Source organism: Lichenostomus cassidix, chromosome 4 (genome assembly GCF_008360975.1).
Source record: "Lichenostomus cassidix isolate B80296 chromosome 4, HeHo_3.0, whole genome shotgun sequence".
In the NCBI taxonomy this organism is placed as follows: Eukaryota; Metazoa; Chordata; class Aves; order Passeriformes; family Meliphagidae; genus Lichenostomus; species Lichenostomus cassidix.
The window spans coordinates 27388825-27413584 of record NC_139484.1 but is presented as its reverse complement, the minus strand read 5'-3'; the positions used below and the strand labels follow the sequence as shown (position 1 = coordinate 27413584).

Below are 24760 nucleotides of genomic sequence, written 5' to 3'. Positions count from 1 at the left end.
TGTCCTTTGCACTTGAAAACTCTGCCACTGGCAATCACTGTTCATTCCCAAGATCCCCACTGGTATTATCCTGTCATTAGTTAATGCACTATACTTGGTTCCTACAACAAACTCATATCATAGCTCCAAGCCCTCCGCTTGAAGCCCAAAGGAAAATTAGATCTGCTGCAAAGGGTCCCCTTTGTGTAATAAACCAAAAAGGAAACTCACCAGTAGGTTTTTCTACTATGGTCATTATCATGGGGTCAGCACCTGCAAGCAAAAGGGTCTCTAAGTGTAGGAAAATTGGGATTTGCAGGATCCCACAGTAATTGCAATGTGCCTACAGGGTACCTGGCCTCATGTAGCACATACATCAGAACCATAACAAGCGTGCAGGGAGCAGAGCTCCCTTATATAAGTGATCTGGCCAGAATATATTGCAGAAGAAAAAACACAGCAGTAGTCTTGTATTCCTCAGAATGCAGCCTAGGAAATTTTTCCTAACTAACTATTATCCCATACATACATCTCTGATCAGAAATGACAGTGGAAGCCAAAATTACTGGGGAAAAACCAATATTGCAAATCACACACTTTCTTTCTGCTGGAGTTCAGTGAAGTGTAAACCAGTTTCAGCAAACTGTCATCTCCATGCAGGTGCTTTTATTACAGCAGTATGTGCTCTCTGTTTAAATATGAGGTGTTTGGATGACTTCTAGCAGAGCCAGCTTACACTGAAGCAAATGTCCCTTAGGACAGCCACATCAGTCTGATGAGATTCTTGGTGGCTAGAGAAGCTGACAGGTAGGAAGTCCTCCTGTAAACATCATATGCATCTGCCAGGAAGTCTCCACATCATCTGGTGACAGGGACACATGAGGATTCAAGACAGAGACCACAGCTGAGCTATGTCCCCAGATTACCTCAGCTGACCTTTCAGTTTAAATGTTTTCTGCCACTCCAAGTAAACCCTGCTCCTGTGTTTGGCTCCCAGCAGGAAAAGCTGAACAACTCCTGAAGCATTTCTCTTCTCCGCTTCCTACTGTCATTATTACTTGGTGACTCACTCCTGAGTGTCCCCACAACCTGCTCAGCCATTGCTGCTGGAAAGCCCTGCCAAATACAACCCTGCAGCTCAATCAAGATAAATACCACCTGTAGCCTTCCTCCTCTCCAGCACCAGCACGGCCACACTTGTGAGCAGAAGAGATACCAGCCCTCCAAAATGGGGCTCACAGTGAAACAGTACCAACCAGAAAAATCCTGTGTGAATTAGCAGGGGAAAGGGGAAGAGAGTCAGCTAGGAATGGCCCTTGCTACCTGCTACCAGTCCTTGCTCTCAGCTCCTGACAGCCTCTGGGATTGCCAGGCAGGGATCTGAATGGCTGTGTGAGATCTCACATGCTCTGGACATCCTCATGCCCTCATTCCTGCACAGCCCTGTCACTCCTGCAGCGCTGACAATGGATGTTGAAGCACCAATCCCGATGGAACGGGCAGTTTCACACTGAATTATAGGTGTCTCCAGCAGGGCAAGGAAAGGAAGCACTTGTGCACTGCTGATGCTGTGAGGATGAGACTATTACATTACAGTACTGTATTATCCAGCTGACAGCATAAATGGTCCATTGAGCTCTTCACCCTAAAAAATGCTGCAAACAAAACCAGTCATGCAAGCAGGCAAGACAGAGCACTTACCGTGTGCAAGGCTGCCACCACACGGTACAAGGACAAGCCTGTAGATGCTTTGAGTCAGAGCAGGAGAGGGGGAAACTACCCTCACTCCTGCAACCAGCCTCACTAACCAGTGACGGCCAAATCCTGATGTCTCAGCTGGATCAATTACTCTGGTCAAGAAATGTTATTCTTGCAGCCTTCCATCCCCACCAAGTCATTAAAATCTCTTCCAAAGAAACCACCTGAATCTTGTAAAACAGAGATTCCTAAGACATGGATGAGATGTGGCCGTTCTCACTATGAAAAATTTGAATTGAGCAAATCAGTTCAACGGTGCCCCGCAGAGCAGAAAAGTCTGGGCTCAGCAGAGCCTGAGAGCACAGACAGACAAAAATCTACCAAGCTTTCACAGAACCTAAATTCAGATTGCTTGTGGCATGAAACTAATCCAAAAGCATGACACTTCCGATAAGGGCTGGGCAGCCTTGGCCACATTGAACTACAGAGCAGTTCAAGTAATTGTGGTTCTGCTCTGCAGTAACTTAACCAAAAGATAAATGTAGAAGCAAGAAGAGCAAGAGCAAGAGCAATCACAGCTTTGTGTTGGAGTACAGGCCAGGTCAGGTCATGGAAGTATGACAGGGAAACAAAGCTGAGATTTACCTGCCTCCATCATCCTCAAGCCCAGACAGTGTTTGGGGGATTCCTGACTTCTGAAGGTCTTCCATCCAGCAGAACACACAGAAATGGTGTCTCCAACAAGTCCCAGGCTTTGTCACTCCCCCTTGTTTTGCTCTTCTCCTCCCTTGACCGGTTGCAGGTTTCTAATGAAAATATAGACCTTGAAGCTCTGGCTGGCAATGGTGCAGGCAGTGAGACATTGCAAAGTGGTGCCTCTGTCACTGGCCTTCACAGAGAAGGGACAGCCTTCAGCAGCCCTCAGCCTTCATGTGGGTAGTGCCTGCCATCTTTGCAGCAAACTCATCTCCAAGCCATCATCATCTTCCCTGATGAATAAAAGTCTTTTTATCCTCCATTTTACCAGGCAATCCATCACCTGGACAAGCATCAAAGCCTGACTGAGATAAACCAGCCAACTGTGAAATGCTTACCTGCAGCTCATCCTCACTCCTAGAGACCATAAAGTATATTTGAGTGGGTTCTTCAAGATAAGAATACCTTTCTTTATAGGTTCAGGGAGAGCATACATTCCCATGAAACATGCTCAGGGCAGAGCACTGCATAAAAAGGGCACTGGGAAAATGGAGATGATGAACCTACCTGTCCTCCCTTCCACTTGCCCTACCTCTGCCCTGTTGATAGATACAATCTATCCCCCAGCATGGATCAGGTAAAATATCCTCATCCTACAAACCCAGCCCAAGGGCACTGGAAGCTGTACAGAAGCTCTGCTGGAATAGATGGGAACCACATTTCTTAAATGATCATACCATTCACAGGGACTTTTCCTGGAGGATGAAGAAACAGAAGAGGCTGTCTCTGAAAGCAGATCTGAATAGGCACTGCCCTGGCTGAAACTACTCACTTTATAAAAAAACAGGTGGGCATTAAAGAAGATGCCTTTGACTTTTCAAATTGTTTTCCCATTTGGAACTAAGACAAGTATTGCTGGATCAATTCACTTTCAAGCACTGTGCTGATGCAGTAGCAGCTTTGCCCCCATGGACACCCTCTGTCCTTTCACAGTCTGAAACTGAAATCAGTTTCTGCTGACCCCCCAGCCTAGCTGTTGCTCTGTAGCTGCAGGTCATCTATGGGGTTTAGCCTTAGCACCCAGAAAAGGTGAGCAGCCTTCTGGGTAGGTGTCGCTGTTGAGCAGCTAGCAGAGTAATGAAGGCACCAGTTCTCAGTGGCAAGAAGGAATGACCTTTATTGTTTTGATTTCATCATATATATAGAGTTTTCAAAAGTCACCCAGATTGGTCAGTCAGAAGCCTTCCCCCAGGCCTGATTGGCCAGGCCTGCACTGTCCAAGTTCTGGGACACTGTTCCAATAACATCCAAACTTTATCTTTATTTATAAAACACAAGAAGAATTCTCATGGGAAAAGCCTGTGCTAGCCACAGGTAGGTTCTGTAACCTTGTCTCCTTTAACAGCTTAAGCAGTTTAGAAGAAGCTTTTACAGCCTGCCTTGAAAGATTCTGCTCTTTGAGAAAACTTTTGACATAAGAAATGCCACTGGGACCAACCACCTCCCTCCAAAGGGGTTATGATCCCAAGCAAATCACTAAGATGAAGTGCACATCCGCTCCAGAAGGAGGGTGGCTCAGCTCTGCCATGAGTCATTTGGACTAGCACACATAGAGGCAGCAGAAGTCAAAGCCAGCACCTCTAAACCTCTCCATGACAGATCAAGTAGACAGATGCGCTTAATCGACCTGAAAACAACAGCAGAACAGAACTTCTGGAGGAGAGAGAAAAAAGAAAACTATGTTGATTTCTGCCCATCTGGACACCCTTCAGGAGCTTTCTGCAGGCTTCAGGGACTACTCAAGCCCTTATTCAAGTCTGAGCATCACAGCAACACACACACATCTCTCTGCCAGACAGCAGGCTGCTGCCTTGTGCTGTGATGGTGACTGACAGCATGAGCAGACCCAGGAGTGTGTGGGTACCTCCCTGCAGCCCTTTCCCCAGTGTCCCACAGCACGAGCAGCAGTCCCGTCCCAAAGCACTGCCCGCAGGTCAGCAGTGCTCCTATGCACACAGGATGCTGCAGCTGCTGCAGCCACCCCACTTCAGAGAGCACCCCCCATGTTACATACAGATGCAAAGGAGCCAGCAACACAAAGTGGGCAGTTGGCCAGCCAGTAAATTAATTTCAAAGACAGGCAGGTGATAGATGGGATTCATGTGGGAAACAGGAGAGGATAAATTGCCCATCTGTGACTGAGACGGCAGAGAACAGCACATGATGGAACAAAATGAATGGGCACAGAGGGATCAAGGAAGGAAAGACTGAGTGGAGTGTACATAACTGAATCCCTGAGGCCTGGATCCTGTCTTTGGGACTACGTGGGATTGCAAATGTAGGAGCACAACTGAAAGGAATAATTCACAAGCTGTGTGTGACAGATAGGACCCCCAGAGCAATCTCTTAGTGGTGTGGAGGTGGGAATGCCACTGACAGGATGGTGAGGGAGTGTATGAGATGAGGAGCTTCCTCCACATCTTTCTATGAACCTTTAAACTCAGCCTCTACAGAAACAGCCTGGAGGAGTCTACCAAAATTAGAGGTGATGGCACAGCTCAGCACCTAGCACCTGGCCAGGGAGGCAGCTTGTCAACTGGAACCAATTCCCCACATATAAAAAACCCAGACCAACACCTGAAGTCTATTGGTCTGCTCAGTGTACATGGCAAGGCCATGTAGCACCAGAAGAGTTTGACTGAAGTTCAAATAAATTCTAGCTTCCAAGCAGAGGGTTATTCCACTAAGCATAAGGCAGAAACAGGCCTTCTCTGTAGGGATGTAACTTCTAATTATGCATTGTTCCCTGCAGCCTATATGCTAGGATCATTATTGTCTTCCCTCTTTTTTAATCAGCTACCTGATGTTAACAAGAAGATAACTTCTAGGAGATATGCAAATAATTCTGCAATTTTCCTTTCCAGTGACTCAGCATTCATATCAGAAATGTGTTAACAGGATACAAAAGCTATTAAGAAGCTCTCTGCATAATTATACTCTTCCTTACCTCCAGTTCTTAATAATTTATGAAAGAAAATTAGTATCTTGTAATAGACACTCAGTCTTGCCAGAAGAAAAATTCTGTAAGTTATCTTTTCATCTGTTTAAAATCTCATTTCTATAATTTTTCCTTCTCTAAAGACTTGTCTCTAAAATTTTACTCAAATTAGACAAAATTAAATATTCTCAGTAGAAAAATATAAGTGAAACAAAATGCTTTCAGAACTGAGGAGACTAGCACCAGTTTCAAATACGATTGTCACACTGAGAGTTAATAGAGCACCTTCAGATTATTTTTTCCCCATTTTCTCTGCAACATCAAGAGGAAGCATCTGTGACAGAACACATGGCTGTGACTGAGTTCGTATCACTGTCACAGGAAGGCAACTGCAGTGATGTTAAACCAAATAGTCCCATTCATGCAGTTTATCTGGGATCAAGTGCAACATATCCATGGCCACGAAACTAACTTGTTGGAAAATACATTAGCGTAGAGAACGTTTTTCAGGGGGCAGCTGTTCTCTTAGGTGACATGATGACAGTACACGCCCATTTTGTGCTTGCTGAGCAGGAGTTGCTCAGGAGAAAGCTCATCTGGGCTACCAACAGCTGGAACACTGAGCTCTTACAAGGTTCATGTTGTTCAGGTTTTTTTTTTCTTTGTATTTAACTGTTTAGAGAAATGAACTCATGAAATTCACAACCTAAGAGATAACTCCTACCCTTGGTTTTGCTTTCTTCCCCTTCCCCGTGGTTGTGCTTTCTTCACTTTCAGCTGGCATGTTTCCCTTTGAAAAAATCACACCTTCAAGAAACAAGGAAACCCACCCCACCATAACTCTGCAGTATTCAACCTCCTAATGATCCTTCCCCAAAGGGTGGCAAATCCAGCAACCATCCCACCACCACCAAGGTAACAGAAACATACCCGCATCTCAAAGGGTGGCAAAGCTGGGGTAAAAAGTTGGGAAAGCTAGGGAAGGACATCAAGCAGAGAGAAATAACATTTTACATGGTTCACCAGCCAAAAATCATTCTGATTAGGTGTCTTCCTTAAAATAGCCAAGCCAGAGGCTTTTGCATGAAACATCCCTTGTGTTGGGCAGTGAACTCAAAGGCGTGCTCTGAATGAAAATCTGAAACTGCAATCAATTTGCTGAGGATACCTGGAGGAACAAGAACATACTAAACAGGTAATAAAATAACCTCCTTATGATGCCATGTGGGCAGGACACACTGTCAGACACAGAAAAAAACAATACTTGAAAGGACTCAGAGGCTGACACACAGACAAGAAACACGTGTGTGACGCCTGTGTACGTACCAATGGGGACCGTATCAAAACACTTGATTGGTCTAACCACAGATCATATACAGAGGCACAGGCCGTTTTTAGAAGAACTTCATACTGTAGATTTTAGGAAACTGCTTAAAAACATTAGCAGAGTCAGATCTTGTGCAAAGCCAGATCTTGTGCAAAGCCAGCGTCTGGGCTCTGCAGAGCTAACCACTGACCAACAGATGAGATACTCCTTGTAAAGCAGTGCTGCCGAGACACCCAGCCATGCTGGCAGGACATCATGCAAAGACTTTCCAGGCTCCGCTGGCCTGTATTCTCTTGCCTTTGGAGGCAGGTTGGTTGGCTTTATTGCTAGGACTGTGTTAATTTTTCTCTTCCTCTTGGCAGGAACACACTAATAGCTCAGCAGAAGCTGTCTCATGTCACTTTACGACGAGATGGGGGCTATCACCAGCCACATGGCACTGCGTGCGTATTTCCAACCTCCCTGCATTGCCCAAGGCATTTTCCATCAAAGCACAACCCTAATGAGCTGAAGTCAAGCAGAGAAGCCTGTGAAACGCTGAAATTACGGATGGCCTCCCCTTCATTAACCGTGCTGCCCATCTGCACAGCTTTGACGGGAAAGTTTTCCTGGGGAGGCTCCTGCAGTGCGGAACCTCGGGTCCCACCGTGGCATCCCAGCGGTGAGCGTCCCCCGCTGCCGCTCCCGCTGCCGCCCGTGCCGCCGCCCGAGCCGCCCCGTTCCGCCCCGCGCCCCCCGTTGGCTCCCGCGCCGCGGCCATTGCGCCCCGAGCGCACCCGCTGCCGCCGCTCCTCAGTTGGCGACATGGCGCGGCCGCTTGCGCTCCTGCTGCTGCTGCCCGTCCTCCTCGCCGGTACCGCGCACCGCGCCGGGGCACTGCCGCTCGGGGGAGGGGAGGGGAGCCGGTGCCGGAGAAGTGGGAGACGGGCCGGTCCCGTCCCAGGGAAGGGCATCCTGGGAACCGGTACCGTGCCCCGGCTGGCTCAGTGGTGTGGCAGCGGAATCTAAGCCGGGGCTGGGTATCAGCCGTCCGGAGGCAGGGCGGGGAACCGGCACAGGATGGTGCCGGACGGCAGCCGGTCGGGGACAGGACCGGGACGAGAGAGCGGCTGGCCGGGGGATGCCGGGATCGAGCAGCGGCTGGTCAGGGTGTCCCAGGGCCGGACAGAGATGGGTAGGAGGGTGCCGGGCCGGGTCAGCGCCTGGTCGGTAACGGCTAGGGCTGTCCCGGGGAGGTCGGGGCGATCCGTGCCTGGACCGGCGCCGTTAACGCCGCTTGCTCTCCACAGGCCTTGTCTCGTGTCCTGGCGCCATGGCCAGCTACGCGGTGAGTGCCACCTGCCCCGTCGCCCCGGGAAGGACAGCCCCGCTGCCCTCTCTGCCTCCAGCCAGGCCTCCCGCTGCCGGGCAGCCCCTTCCCCACAGCCACGGGCCCACGCTGGGCTCTGTGCCTGCCCTGGCCCCGCAGCCCCGGCGCTGACAAGGGGTCTCTCCCCACAGCTGAGGCGCCCGGCAGGCTGCTGCCCCGCAGCACACGAGCCCTGGCCATTCCCATCTTTTCCCGTCTCCGTGTGCAGTGCCCTTCGTGGGGACTCGCTGTCCGTGTGTCCCGCTGCTGCTCAGAGGTCGGTCGGACGGAAGGGCTGCGTTGTGTGGCACACTTATGTCCTGACACCACAGCTAATTCGTGCCGGGCAGTAGGAGTCAAACCTCATGTGATAAATTCCCATAGGAGCATGAAAGATAATGTGACGTTAAAATGCTGTGCCAGCTCCTGTTGGACACCTTTTTTCTGTGCATGCCAGTATTCTTCAGAAGCTGAGCAGAAACCTGTTTCAAATGCTATAACTTCTTTTGTACCTGTCTTCCTTAGCCTGACTGCGCCAGTTATGGTTCGTATTTATGTCCAAGGGACTACCATCCCGTTTGTGGCACTGATGGAGAGACCTACGGAAACGAGTGTGTGCTCTGCCTTGCTAACAGGTAGCCACTCAGTTCTGTCCTTGCCTTCCCTATATGCAAGCAGAATATTCACCCTGACATCCCAGGTATCTGATAGATCATTTATTGGCTTTGGATCATTCACACTGTTGCACTGCAGTTTCAGAAGGGTCCTCTCAGCTGTGAATCCTCTGCAACAGATTTTATCGTGATACCTGTGAATGGCTTAAATTGCATTCAGTCTGCTGGATGTACCGAATATTCGCGTTAGTAATTCCTGAGGAGGAGCATCTTAGAGGAGGTTGCCTGTCATGTTCATACAATGCCGTGCTACCATTAAATATAATGCCAGACCCTTCCACACTCTCCATCAGTAAACATGAAAGATCCCACCGAAACTGCAACTTTAAATACAAAATGTTTATGTTCAAGATCCAATCTCCTGTACTTCCTTTCACAAAGAAGAGTAAGAATGCTAAATGTTAGGAAAAAATACTGTTTTGCCTTCAGGTTGTCTAAAAGTCAAGAGAAGGACTGCCTGACATTTGAGAGAGAGTATTTTATTCTTTATTCTTCTAATTTTATTCTTCTAATAATTTAATGAATTTTAAAAACAAATTGAAAACACAGAAAATCAGTATATAATAAGCATTTTTACTCCCGATTACAATTGACTGGAAACATTTATAGAGCAGTCTCTCAGTACAAACTGAGAGGAACTGTTGTGAGTAGAATTTTGATAGTAAAAGGCAACTTATATTTATGAAATAAAAGGTTTTCTGTTTCCAGCAGAGGGTAGAAGTGAGTAACAGAATGGCAGTGAGGGGAATGTCCAAAACTGTGAACAGATAGATCTCAAGAAAGGGAAGGCTGAAATGTGTTTCTGACTTTGGGGCAGAGGAAAGATTAATTCTGACCAGATGATTTACAAAATTCAAATGACCAAGACACAGGGAACATAGGCCAGAATAAGGAAAGTGTCAAAGGTGTCAAAGAACTTTCAAGGTAATATTGTAAGAAAGTGCTGAAGTGTGTCACACAGATCCATAGAATTTGGTAACACTTTCACCAGAGCACAGCACAAGCTACCCAAGCAAACCCACATTGCAAAGAAAATCAGCAAACCTCCAGTTTGGGAGGAAAAAGGAACCAAAATTCACACACAGTAAAATCTTAAAAGGGAAGAGGTTATGGCATGTTATGTATTAGGAGCCTACCCATCTTTCCTGACTAGAATGATGTTGGAGTAAATTATTAAGCTATTGGCTTTGTACATAGCCAGAGGTAAAGAAGAAAGTAAGCAAAGCAGATACAGATTTGTCAGAAATAATCCAATCAAATCCATGAAATTTAGGTTTTTGGCACGATAACTGGCCAAACAGAGTAGAAGGAAATAGAAGTATTGCTGCATGACATTAATAAAGCATTTTACATTATCTCCACTTGACATTCACATAAGCAGACAAATAGTTATTCAGCTGACATTGTTAAAGGATGAAGTCACAGGAGTTTGAAATGCTGGGTTCAAATGCAGTGATCATCATTTTACATTGGAAAGAGCTATTACATTTTATATAATAAAAATTGCAAAATGGCATAGATATGATGATATGTGCAGGACATTTTCAAAATTCCCAGGGATCTGGAGAAATGGAATGAAATTAGTACAATAAAAGACAAAGAGAAATGCTAAGTATTATCCATAGAGAGTGCAAATCCATATTGTGGAGATAGAGGCATTTTTCTGATTTTTTAGGCATGATGCCTCAATTTCAGATGGTGGATGCATGGCAGATTCCTGAATACAGCATTGCACATAGAACAAAGGGTTCTCCGGTCAAATCTGCTGCTTATTTCAACTCCTTAGCTAATTCCTTAAGTAACTAGTGATGGGACTTACATCTCCTCAGTATAAGATGTAAAGTACATGTTTTGTGTAATACATGGGATTAAATCCAATTAGACACACAAGATAGAATTTTGTCTTAACCATCTTTTTTTTGCTGCCTTCTTACATGCTCAGAAACGTGTATTTTGGTCTGAAGTGGCACAGGATGGTCAGATACTGCCCTGATTGTTTTTCTTTTATAGTTCAGCAGTTGGCATGTTTGAGGGCCTTCTAGTTCAGTCTGGAGTTGTTGTTCTCAAGTGTTTGACTTGGCATGAACACAGCACGGATAAAACACTTTGCTTTATTGGAAGAATTTCAGCTCTGAAAAACAGTTCATAGTCTTAAGCAATGGTCATTCCACTCCAAGTAATCTTAAGGTACAGTCTACTTCTTAGAGGACTTACTCCTACTTCTTAGGAGGACAGAACAATGAGATTTTTCTGCCCTGTTTAGCGAGCTGCATGACCAGTTGCTGAAATAGTCATGGGGTGATAGAAAAACAGATGTATGGACACATCCAGTAGTAAATTACAGAACAGTCACTTCTCAGTTAACTTGGAGTGATTCTCAACAGTCAAATTGCAGGTTTATTCCAGCCCATGAAGGGACTTTTTAGAGGGAGTTGTACTTCCCTGATGGCCAAGACAGTACTGTCCATGAGCTCTTTTAGCCATGCAAGACTGTGTGGGCACCTGGAGAGCCCTGTGTGAATCAAGAGATTGCTGTGGTTGATCCATGATAACATGAGACAGCTGGAGCAAAGATGTAGCACAAACCCTGCCCATCCTGGTTCTGCAGTGAAGCCCTTTAACTGGAAGACCAAAGTTGGTTTTCCTCCCTATTTTTTTTTCTTTTAAAGCTTAGATTTAATCCATTCTTAAGTGGGTGCTCAAATGCAACTCCCAGGTCTCTTCCACACTCAGTGTCCAGTAGCAGTGACAATATCTGATTTTAGTATAAACCTAGTCTGACAGTAACACCTGCTCTTTAGAAACAGATGAAGCAGTTTGAGCTGCTTCTGCGGGGTTTAGTGTAAGGGCTGTCCTTCAGCCAGAACTTTTCCTTATGTCTTTACAAGTGTTTTATGTCCCCTGGCCTTGATTTTGCCTTCCATATTCCTAATCTGCTCCACTGCCTTCTGGTTAAAAGACCTCTGGTAAAACTATTGGTACAGATTAACCCTGCTTTTGGATAAACATAAGTGAATTTCATGAGGAGTAAACCAACTTGGTTCTATTAAGATAAGGAAACAAACTGATGATCTAGGACAATTTGCATTCTATTACTTTCTTTTTCGATCTGCCCTTGCCTGGTAAATTGAGATTTGTAAATGAAGCACCCCAAAATACTATGTATAGGACTTAAAAAAAAAACCAACCAGCATTCCCAAAGTAAGGGATACTTGTCTAAAATCTCCTTTAAGAAGATTCCATCGTTCAGAGAACCACACATTCAAAATTTAGTGAAGCCTCAGATGCAGAGGTGCATCAGGATACACACCCTTCCCACTGAATTCCCATGTAAAAGGTAGAAATTTTGTAAGCATTAGAACTGGTTCACGCCTCAGAGACTACAAAGTTTAACTTGTGTTAGTGCTTTGTAACAGACATGTTAGTCCTCCTGGTGAGACTTGTCATGTGGTTTGATAGCTCTCAGATTTGCAGACGGCTTTATCAGGTTTTTATAGGTAACAAAGCCTGTGGTTACTCACTCTGTGCATGTGATTCATAAATTTTTGCATCATGGCTACTTTGTGGTAATGCTTACAGTAACTGATGCAATTAATGCATCACTGCATTTAATTGAACACATAGAAAGACATGGGAGAGTCCACTTTATAAAATGTGTCTGTAAAATTCAAGTGTAGTGTTCCTCTTCTAATATATTTTTCTTCTGTTTGCAGTGAACACCACAGGAATGTAAAAATTGTCCGAGAGGGAGTTTGCTGATATGACAGATGGCCACTTTTCAAGAAAATAAGAGTGTCGCTTACAGTCCAAATGAAACCAGTGCCTTAAATGTACCTTCTATGTAGCCTGTCTTAATAAACAAGCTTGCGTATTTAAAGTATCATTTCTGTATTAAAACCAGTGTTTATAAACATATCCATAGTACAGTTATAACCTGAACCCGGATTAATTTTCTTATGAAAGATGGATCATAACAAAGAGTTGTCCTGACTGTACCAGTAGGTCAGTTGTCCAGAGAAGGGATTGAATGTTCCAAGGAAGGAAGTGAATTGGTATCAAGTGCCATTCCCACAGCCCTGCCTGGGATTGAGAAAGCCGCAGCATCCCTGCTGAAGGCAATGCTTTGTTTCTGGGATATTCTGAGGCCACAGGTGCCAGTGACCCCTGGAGAGCCACTGGACAGGTTTCCTGTGGTGGCTACCAAACCTGGTGACATGCACCAAGCTTCTGCCCGTGACTCCCTACCTGCAGGTGAGGTCCTGCTGGTGAGAGGCAGTGACCTGGGCACCCTCTGTTCTTGCTGCAGGTAAGGGCTGTTTTGGAATGCTGGAGGCATGGGCAGGGGAAATGCACTGCCCTCCAGGTACCCATCCCTCTGGGCTCTGCTCCCTGGGGCAGTGATGTCACCAGCCTGGTTGACACCCAAGAGCCACCTCCTGCAGCAAACATCACAGCAAAATTGAAAAGCTCAAGATGCCTGTGAAGGGGTGCAGTCCAGAGTGGGTCTGGTGAGCCTTGCAACAGGGAGGGTTTGGTCTCTCCTACTTGTCCATGGATTTGGGCACATTTCTTAGGTTTGTTCCTTTCTGTTCCACTGAACACCTGTTTTCTGTGTGTTGGTTGATATTAACTGTGTTTGGGTTGTCCTGCAGTGCTTGCTAATACCCAGGTGGCTTCTACCTTTGATCCAAGCCAAGCAGCACCTGCTCTACCCTTGGCCCCAGACAATGGCTTTGTCAGGCTTTGCTGAGCAGCAGCAGTGCAGGCAGAGATGTACAGCACATTTCATGCCTGAGGAGCAGTCTCAGGTCAGTGACTTCGTGTTTGAAAAACAATTATGTTTTTGCCTTACAGTTCCTTTAAAGGGTCAGAACTGTCCTTACCTTCCAGCACATGCCTGTTTTCATTTTCTTTGAGGAAAGACTCATCACTGATGGAGAAATATCATTTATGGCACAGCTGGAGGGCTGGAAGCAAAATAAAACCCCAAACAGTAATGTACCCCAGTGTGGTGTTTATGAAGCTTTGTAGCTCAAAAAGATGGTGAATTTCAGTATGATGGATTTAACTTTCTGTTGTTGTTTTTAGTTAAAACTGTACATTACATTTAGGACAATATTGAGAGCATTGTCCAAACACTTCTTGAGCTCAGTCTTGGTGCTTCCTGAGGAGAGTGCCCAACTGCCCTCTGCGTGAAGAACCTTTTCTTATATCCAACCTAAACCTCCCCTGACACAGCTTCACAGCATAATTTAGAACAACATAATATTAACATACAATAATAGCATCCTCATAGCATGATTCATAATATAGTGTCATAGAAGGATGTTACTATAATCTTTAGACAACAACCTTACAGCAAACATTCCCATTAACTTATTACACATGTATGAGGCTAAGAAGGAGTTTCGCTAGCTGGATGGCATGATGGTGAATCAAGAAAGGATCTCTTTTCTGTCGGAGCTCGGGTGATTGGACAATATTTTGATTGATTAGGATTTTATGATATTTTCTAGCTTCACAGAATCAGCACAGTCCTAATCTCACTGGTAGGAGAATGTTCAGCCATCCATATAGAATAAGGGAAGGTCAGAAGATGTCTTACTGGCTTTTGCTAATGAGATGTAGAGATAATTGGGCTTTTTCCCTGGTTGAGTTACAAGAAGAGCTTTTTTTAAACTGATTTAATTCCCAGCTCTCCTTCCTGTGGAATTTTAATTGCTTTAAAATTGCCCAGGAAACATGTTAAAAAATGTTCCCTGAACTCCACACACTGTTGCTTAGCAGGCACAGTGTGTGTGTTTTCTGGGACAGCTGGGCTTCAGCTCCCAGCTTAGCCATGGGTAGTTTGGAAGTGCTCAGGCCCTTGCTTCAGGCATCCTTTGAAGGGTATGAAGGCTTTCTCAGCCAGAGGTGCAGCTGGTTAGTACTGACTACATTGGTATCTCGAGGAAGAGAGAAGTCTCTCCTGGATGACACATGACCATGAGCAACAGCAGAAGGGAGAGCCATGGTCTGAAACCTGTGGGAGACAGAGAATGAAGGGGTTGGATTTGTGGATTTCAACCTTGCTCTCTAGGCGGCAGCATTTGTTTTCTTTTAAATCTCATTTTGTGTTCTCAGTAGGGGGTGTAGTAAAGGCTTTTCATTAATCATTATCATTTGTATGCATGAATGTTCTGTTAGGAGCTGTTTCTTTTCAACTGTATTATTAGAGTAATTGATACAAGGTCAATCTCATTTACTTGGCAAAGTTAACTTGCTTTTTCCTGATCATTGAATCCAAGTATGTTTGATGAAGGAGACTCCATGGTACAGAATTTGGTGGAAATGTTATTCTGTGGGCAGATGACTCAGAGATGAAGCTGTGGCATTCATTGCCATGTGTAGGATTGCGTTGGCTTCTATCTTAGCTTTGCGATTTTGGAGCTGGTCATGTAGCAACTGCTTCATTTTCTAAACTCTAAACATCTATAGAAGTAGCGTAGGTTTCTGGACAGGGAATTCTTAGCTAGATAACCTCAGAAAAAAACTATTTTTTCTTTGACAGAGTCTCATCTTTACATTGAGGAAAAATTAACCCTTTCAAGTGCTTTTTCTGTCAACTGGTGAGAAATTATGCAAGAATCTGCTACATGTGTTTTATTTTACCTTTTAACCAGCTCTAAGTATTTCTTCCTGATATTAGGTGCAAAAGCTTTTCAAGTTGACCTAAAACTGTTCCTACATAAGCTAGTCTGTCCCAGCTTCCCCAGTGAAAATCCTACTGTGAAGCACTCTGGAACGGAGAAAAGGGCTGGGACTGAGGTCTTGTCTAGTAATATTGGGTGTCACGGTAGATTCTGTGGGATATTGCAGCAAGCCCCAAACTGCTGCCCTGGAAGGGCCTGCGTTTCCCGGAAGTCCTTTCTTATCTGCCAGTCCCCTTCAAATATTTTACATATCCAGCTGTGGCTAGCACAGGCTTTTCCCATGAGAGTTTTCTTGTGTTTTATAAATAAAGATAAAGTTTGGATGTTATTGGAACAGTGTCCCAGAACTTGGACGGTGCAAGCCTGGCCAATCAGGCCTGGGGGAAGGCTTCTGACTGACCAATCTGGGTGACTTTTGAAAACTCTATATATGTGATGAAATCAAAACAATAAAGGTCATTCCTTCTTGCCACTGAGAGCTGGTGCTTTCATTACTCTGCTAGCTGCTCAACAGCGACATCCAGCAATCTGCAGATGTCTGTAAATGGACACCTGAAGTGAACCCTCTCTCTTCATTTAAAGAGCATCTGTTAAAAAGAGGAGTGGTTTCTGTAGGAGACTGTGGGGCTGTTGTACAATAGCTATCTGCATGCATACTCTTACCTTCTGATAAGATTTGGGAAACTCCAACTAGCTTGCTTCTCTCTGAATTTATAAAAATCAGCTTTGCATTTACATGGGATTCATAGCTTTTTTTGTCCCACAGTGTTTCTGCCTCCCTTAGGTCTATGGTAGGAGACATAAATACAGCTGAACTGCACAAAGCTGTAGTGAAATGGTTGTGAATTGGAGGTCACATCAATGATTAAGTTAATCTACTAAGAATCATTGAATCATTTAGGTTGGAAAAGACTTTTAAGATCATCAGCCATAAACCTAATGCTGCCAAGTCTCACTAAGCTGTGTTACTAAATGTAAACCCTGACAATCAAGGCAATTGCGTCCCTGGTGCTGTCCCTATCAGGTTGCCCTCTGCCCTGAGGGTGCATCAAGTCCCTTGGCCAGATCACTGATAAAGACATTAAACAGAACTGTTCTCAACACCGAGCCCTGGGGAACCCCACCAGTGACCAGCCACCAACACTCTCTGGGTCCCACCACACACCCAGTTTTTTCCATGGCAAACAGTGCACCCATCCATGCCATGACCAACCAATTTCTCCAGGAGGATTTAGGGATCTGAAACCATAATCAAAGTTTAAAACTTGACTACATGTATTGACAGTTGAGAGCTAGATAGTATTCCTGTCAGAATTAAGTAGAGAAGACAAAAAGCAATTAATCTCCGTGGATCAGCTAAAGTAAAGATTTCCTAAACTCTGGGCATATGGGTCTGTAATCTCCTAGTACCACCTGTTGTTATGTAACTGAGTCCAGAGAGGAAAAACCTGCATATTTTGGGGGCTTTTTCCACTCCTACACAGAGAAGTAAGGATATCCTTTAAAAAAGTACTCAGAAAAGGAGATTTTTAGCTCTCAAATGAAAATTGTTTGGGCTCATGAGGAGGAAAAGAAACATTTGTTGTCCCCTGTCAAACACTGCCTTAGACTGTGCCATGCTTCAGTAAGGCTAAAAACGCACATATAACTAATAATGTGCTAGAATGGGCATCTTGTATACATGCAAAATTTTTATTAAATACCAGCAAAAAATTACTTCGCATGAGGAATACTAAAACAGGAACACATAGAGGTTTTAGGAACAATACTCTTCAAGATATTTGCAATTCTGCTGCTCACAATTCTAAGCTACCTGATCTAGAGGGCCCTGCTTGGATTAGAAGTTTGGACTAGAGACCTGGAGAGGTCATTTCCACATCATTTATTCTATAGTTTGCAATAGCAACAGGCTGGTGCATTTGCAACCAGCACCTGTGCTACCCAAAGTCAGGTGTTATCAGAACCACCAGCACCACCTCAACAGGTCTGACTGCTTATGAGAAAGCACCTTAGTCATCTGGAGTGCTGTGTGTAGGTGCACAGCAGAAAAATGCCTCTGAGTCTTCTGCTTAACTTCCCATCTCTTGCATTCAATTTCCTTGGGTGAAAACATCATAAAATGAGTGTTTAGGGTCAACAGTCTGCCATTAGGCAGTGATAAGATTACTTTATTCACAACAGATAAAATACTCTCAGAGACTCAAGAAAGCCTCCAGGTTTTCAGAAATGGCAGGACTGAGAAACACCTGGCAGAAACCAGCAGGCTGTGAGCAGTTACACACCAGGTTTCTCCTGTGTGTCCCCACTCCCAGGTCACCAAGATTTCCAATTCAACAGAAGGCTGGGGACAGAGACCGGAGCTGGCCCCTTGTGTATTTTATTTTCCCCATGGCTCATATTTTCCATGACCATGCGCAATGACCCAGCTGAGCTGTGGGACCACTGAGCTCATGACAGCCTTTAGATGTACCAGGAGCCCTGATCTGTTCTGGTGGCCAGTAAAGGGGGACATGGTCAGGGGTTGGGTGGCCAGGCTGAAAGCAGTATGTTCATCCAAAACAGGCTGCAAAGAGTAGGTAACTGTGGCAGGACAAACCCCCCCCCCCTTCTCTCTCTCCCTGATTGCTGGCCGAGATCGATGGCTCAGATTAAGTCAATAGCTTAATCCAGACTATCAATGCTGGCGTCTGGAGCTCCGAGTGAGACACTGAGAGAATGTGAAGAATTTTCAAGTGACCACAAATACACACTCTTTTTCCCTATAAAACACCATGAAAAACTCAGCAAAAGTAGAAGCTTTCTACATGGACATAGGAGCGTGAAGTAAGCCTCTCCCCAGGGTCTGGACGCAGCCCTGTGGTTACTTCCCTGGGATTGAGTGAGGACGCTGATGCATCTCCAGCTCCAAAAACTGGATTTGGTGAGATCATTGAGTTTCCTAAATTGTATTATTCCGGCTAACTTATAGGTACCTTTCTTAATTTGCATTTCAGCTAGCTCAAGCAAGCATCTCTTAACTTGCATTATAGTTCAAGCAAGCATTTCTTGCTTTTTTAACTATTTTTATTGTTCAAGCAAGGTTTTACCCCATAATTGCATTTTTAGCTATTATAGTGTTGCAATTATGTATTCACTGTGTGTTTATGTGTGTCAATCTGTTCTATGTTTGTATGTTTGTTATGTTCTGTGTCAAATAAATGGTATTTTTAGACAAATCGGCCAGATATCAAAGAATCTTGCGAACGGGACTAAGTCTTGGGGAACTAGCTATCTTAAAGCCTATCAAACTGCAAAAGCACATAAATCTCCTCTTTCCCATGCAAGACAGTAACCCACCCAAGCTGACAGCCCACTGCAGAGCCAGTGATCTAACTCAGTAATTACACATCGCACAGAGAAGGGTTAACACTCTCAGCTCAGTAATGAGCAAACACACATGAGCTCCTTGTACCCATCCTGTTTCTTTAACTTACTGAATTATTGTAACATCCAGTACCTATCAAGTAGTTGTGTCTGTAGGAGTGGAGTCACTCTGGGACTGTGTTTCTTCATCCAAAATCACCTGTCTGTAAAACCCAGAAGTTTTGGCAAATTCCTTCTGAAATTTGAGCTTTGTTTCAATGCATGTCTCTTCTTCTCTTTTTCAGCAAATGAGACCCCAGTGGCAAGGGGAGATAGTTTATGATGAGGTGGCACACACAGAAAGAAATTTCCTAGAGTCTGCATCTGGCAGGGCAGTTACAGTCAGCTACTGGTTGGGGTCTAGCCTAAACATTTCCCTGCTTCTTCCTCTTCCCATGGGAGTTAATGCCAAGAGGTGACGCTGCTGTCAGACTGACCAGTGGCTGGGAGCACACAGAAAAGTGTCAGTGCATTGTCAGGGCTGTGGGTGATGCGTTCCCAGAAAAAAAGAGAGCTTGCAGAGCAGACAGAGCAAACCCCTGTGTTCTGCTGTGTCAGTTTTTGGCTTGGTTATAAAGCTCAGCAGTGATCTCAGCAGGGAAGGGTTCTTCTGTGTCCTTGTCATCTCTTCAAGGGATATAAGGCCTGGATCAATGAGAAGACAGCTTCCCTTTGGCTTTCAGACTGGAGGGATGATGATGGCAATTGTCCCCTGGCAGGTGAAGAGTTCATATCTGATGTCAAAAGCTGTTTAATGTGGAATATGGGGAGGCATATCTTCAGTGAGTCATCCAGCTCTCTCAGCAGTCTGGTAAGGACAGACCATGAATCTTTGAGCTTCACTCTCTATCCTGGGATGTCCTGCAGTCATCCCTGGAAAAAGGGATACATATATCAGCTACACATATCTGGACTGCATATCAAGATATCCTGTAGCTCATTTTCTTCTTAGTAACTGACACAGTGCTGTGTTTCGGATTCAGTGTGAGAATAATGTTGATGACAAACTTATGTTTTAGTTGTTGCTCAGTAGTGCTTCCCCTAAGTCAAGGACTTTTCAGTTTCCCATGTTCTGCCAGCAAGCAGGTGCACAGGGAGCTGGGAGGGAGCATGGTCAGGACAGCTGACCTGGACTGGCCACAGGGATATTCCATACTGTAGAGCATCATGCCTGGTACATAAATGGAGTGTTTGGCAGGAAGCATGGGGATTGCTATGGGGATGGGATGGGCATTGGTCAACATGTGGTGAGAAATTATATTGTGCATTACTTGTCTTTTGTGTCTGGCTTTTTTCATTACTACTACTACTATTATTATTATTAATATAAATTTATTTGTTGAATTGTTGTATTTTATTATTATATTTTGCTTTGTTTGAATTATTAAACTGTTCTTATCTCAATCCGTGAATTTTTTATTTTTTGCCAGTACTCCTCCCCATACCAGCAGGGGGGGAGGGAGTGAGCAAACACCTGATGGTACTTAGTTGCAGACTGGGGTTAAACCATGACACAGAAGAAGGTCAGCAGTACACAACTGGACAAGTTCCCTTGGGAGACCCCTGGTCATCACAGGGAATAATGATGTGGCACAACTCTTCCTGAAGCATGCAGGTTTGCTCTCTAGCTATGCAATTAATCTCTGAGTCTGAAGAGGGTTGAGAAGTGTGTTGCTGTGAACACCAGGATGAATGTGGCCAAGCTCCAGAGCTCACTTTTGAGCTCTGCACCAGGGTGAGATGCATGAGCTGCAGGGACCTTTGCTGGCACCAAGGGAGGGAGAATGAATTTCAAGTTAAGGACAAGCAGAGTGCAATCCAGAATGGCTGATATGGAGATATGTCAGCCCCTTCTCACCACCTGCTCCTTCTCTTCCAGACTTCACGGTCCTTCCACCCTGCTAACTGAAGGTCAGCAAACTGAAGGTCTGGCATTTTTAGCCAGAGAGAGCTCCTCTGGCCATGATTCCTCCTGGGCCAGAGAAGGTCCAGAGCAGATGAACGTGCTCTACAGCATCGTCATGAACTGTTTCTTTTGAAGCTGTGCAGAGATCTAGCTCAGAGAAAATGCTGCAACACAGAAGGCAGATGCCCTGGAGAAATACTTTCACCCTGGATGGTGCAAGTTTGTTCTTTCTTTGCTGCTGGCAGAGGTTTCCCAGTGACATAACTCAACAATGGAGGGTGAGAGAAATCAAGTTGGGAACAATCAAGTCATAAGAACTCAAGGCTACCTTTACAGCCAGATACTTTAAGTTAAGCTCAGATACTTTAAGCCAGCTCAGCCTCCCAAGTCAGCAAATCCATTTCTATGTGCAGAACAGGTATTCACCTGTTCACCAGGTATTCACCTGGGCAGCAGAGGCTAGACTTAGTATCTTGCTAAAGGAATATCTGCTAAGTGAAGTGTATTTCAAGGGAAGCAGGCTCTGGAAGCCCCTGACAGTCTGGTCCAGTGTTCCCTTGCCAAGCAGACAGGCCTGTGCTGGACAGCAGGAGGAGCAGGATGTTGAGTACACAGCTCTCCACTGGGCTCCCTCAGCTCAGCCCTGCTGTGCCCACCCCACTGAGCGTGGCTTCCTGTGGCCAGGCCATAGACTTAAGAAACAGGAGACATGACCCTACATAAAGCCCTCCCTGGAGAAAAGCTTACTGGCTAGGACTAGGCCTGGGACAAGAAACAGCCTTTGAAGAAGGGAGAAAAACCCACCCAGAGAAGCCAGACAGACTGGCTGTATGTAGCACCAGCCAGCCAAGAGACCGGCACATAGACACTTGGAGCAACATGAGAGCAATCCCAAACCAGTGCCAGAAGCCTTCCTTCTGCTTCAAACAGCCTCAGATTGGCAGGGAGCCTCCAGAACCTGCCCTCAGTGCTGATGGGAACTAGCCCCCTCAGCCCTGGGTGGCCCCCAGACTACTTCCTTCCAGCAGGACAAGGTGCTAAAAGACATGCTGTGACAAGAGTGTGACTTTCTCTAAGCAGTGGTGCAGGTACAGCTCCCTTAGCTCAGATTTCTTAGGCTGTTTGTGCTTGTTTGAGCCTGCTGGGCTCTCCCATGGGTTGAGCACTCTCCAGCTGCTTGCCTGTGCAGCACTGCACCCTGCTCCCATACTGCTCCCTGGAAAGCACCCCCATCCACCAGCCCAGCCACTGTAACCCAAGAAAGATGGCAAGGAACATCCTCCTCCATCCTGGAGCCTCTCCGCCAGGCACACTAGACACAACTGACCCTCTGACAGTGGAGTGATTGAGCCCCCAGAGTTGGAGCGGGGGGAGCACCCAGGAGCAGGAGCAGCCCCCGCTGAGGGTGACTCACTCCCTGGGGTGATGAGGCTGTCAGAGCAATGAGGAAGGCATCTGTGAGTGCCTCTGTTGTGCTCACTCAGCTGTCCCCATGGCCAGCTGTGTAGAGAAGACTGTGGGCAGCGAGCATCCTTTGTCAGTGTCAGCTTCCCAGGAGCCCTCTTTAGCAAGGATTGCTAAAGGGAACAAAAATTTCAAAGTTAATTGCTTAGGGCTTTTGAAGTCACTCCCTGACACCCAGCAGGTGGAGCAGAGGGCGAGCTTCCATTACATTCCTTCCCTGTTCATTGTCACTCTGCAAGTCATTCTGGTCGTCTGCCAGTGCCACAGGGAACCACAGGTGCCACAGGGGCTGTGATGTGTGTCCCACAGAGATGGCCCACCCTGCTCATCGCCTGTGGCAATGCCCCAGCAGCTGGTGGCACCAGAGTCACCTCTCTGCAGGTGCCCACCCAAACCGGTCTGACAGAAACCATAGCCTGCCCACTGCATGGCACCACTGCCACGAGGGGGGCACAAGGGCCAGGCACCCGTGGACTCCCTGGCATGGGACAGCACAGGGGAAAATGCAGTCCTTGTCCCTCATGCTGAAGGCTGAGGAAAGTCACCGGATGGTTGGCACCTGTGCTCACCCTGCTAAGATCCTCAAAGTAGGTCTTCAGGACAGCATTCCTGCTGCAACTGAGAGGGACATGGTGGCAGGCAAGTGTTTGGACAGAGCTTATCCCTCCTCCGGGATGTGATAAAGTCCCTTCATTGACCTTGAAGTATTTGACTTGAAGTCAAATACTGATCATTGATTATTGGCTCAGGACCTCCAAAACCAGGCAGCTCCAGCCTAGAGATTCAGAACAGAACACATTTCAGCAGGCACTTTCCATCCTCCCACCTCCCCGACTTGCTACCTAGAAAATGCACAGCCATCCGAGTCTGTGGAAGGGCTCCCCTGTACCCCTGGCACTCCCAGGGTAGAGAGCGGATCTGTAGGTCTGTTCTGTCCTCCTCCCTGCCTCTCACCGGTGCCAAGCCCGCGCTTTCCTGGGCTGGGCACGGCAGCAGCTCCCACGTGTGATGCCCTGCCGGCTGTCTCTGCGTGCTGCAGCACGCTCTGCCTACAAGCAGCGGCAGCGCTGCTGAAAATCCTCCCGGCAAGGAACTGCACGTATCAACTCCCGGTTTAGTCACTTCAAAACAATCTGGTTAGTAAGAGTGAGAGTAGGGAGGAAGACTGTACCCCAGGCAGAGATTGCACATGGAAATGCCAATGAGATGACACTGTTCTCGGAGAAGTATTGGAACAACTGGAGGAATAATAAAACACTGCAGTTTCCATCCACACAACTGAATCTCACAGACAAAGCAAAGGCAGGGATCTTACTGGAAGTCACATCTGATCAGTATCTGGCCTGGATCCGTTCTACTGCTGAGGAGAGACAGGCTGAACCCTGCCCATTAAAAACAAAGGAAAATCCATGAAGGACAGTGCAGAAGAGGCAGTTGTTGAGCCTGGGTGGGCAGCCCTGCTCCAGCATCAAGGAGCCACCTGTGCCCACCTCCTCTTCCCTCTGCCCAGGGCACGCTTTGGGTAAGCACTGTGTGCTGCTGGCTCTTGGGCTGCAACCAGTGCTGCTGTTCTCCTAGGGAAAAAACTGATCAAAAGAACAATGACTCAGTCAAGCTCTTGTGTGTTGCGATGTCCAACAAAGGCAATTGTTAACTGCACCCTGAGGAGTAACCAATCTCTTACGCTGTTTTGGGGCAAGTGGGGTATGGAGGTAGAAATCTCATCTGGTTAGCTGCAAGAGTTGTCCTGTGAGTCAGTACTGGCTGGTTAAAAAACTTCTCTCTGAATGGAAGCCAAAATATTCTGTAAAGCCTTGTTTCCAGCCACATTTTTGGATTAGCAGCCAGAAAACCCCAGCACATCAGGGGAAAAAAACGCTGGAAAACAAAAGAGAAGATGGCTTTTGAGGTTTTCCTTCGCATTGGGGTGTTCAGAGGGAGACAGGAAGCTTTTGCTCTCTGACAGTTGGGTTGGGGTGGAGTCTCTGGAAAGAATATTTTTCAATTCACATACTCAGAAAAAGAAAAAAAATTCTGCTTAATCCCCAGACAAGGGATGCTGGTGCTAAGCCTCATTGTCAGGAACAAAAACGTGGCAAAATTCAAGAGAGACACATGCATGAAAAGGAGGCAGTATGAACAAATTAGAAAAGCTAAATTATATCCCATTCTATTCTGATGGCTTGAGAAGTTGCTTCTCCCCCTCTTCTTTTCATATTCTTTTTCCATTCTGTCTCCATGCAGTGTTAAAGGGACAGCATTTGGGCCAGGATGGGCATGAGCTGTGTGTCCAGTGCCCCCCCTGCAAAGTGACTTCAGACAATATCTTGCCATGGAGCAATATGGATGATATTCAAGCCTCTGCAAGAGGGGTCCAGAGGAGTGAGGTGCTGAATGCAGACTGCAGCTCCCAACTCCTCCCTGCAGTGCCACAGTATTATGCACAATTGTCAAATGCACATCACAACAGCTGTACTTCTTCTCAACAGGAAAAAAGTCTCTGTGATGGGCCTGGATGCACCCTGCATTTTGTTTCTATTTAATCTAATTCTGCTGACAAAAGGCATCCTCTGGGG

At 46.0% G+C, this 24760-nt stretch overlaps 1 protein-coding gene across 1 annotated transcript; it reads left to right on the top strand.

Annotated features, from left to right (window-relative positions):
* The first annotated feature begins 7403 nt into the window (after positions 1–7403).
* Positions 7404–12597, top strand: SPINK2 (serine peptidase inhibitor Kazal type 2). Its single transcript, XM_085058462.1, has 4 exons — positions 7404–7551; positions 7988–8025; positions 8572–8681; positions 12434–12597. The coding sequence occupies exons 1-4, from the start codon at positions 7503–7505 to the stop codon at positions 12477–12479; spliced, it is 243 nt and encodes an 80-aa protein (XP_084914588.1). The 5' UTR covers positions 7404–7502; the 3' UTR covers positions 12480–12597.
* Positions 12598–24760: the final 12163 nt, after the last annotated feature.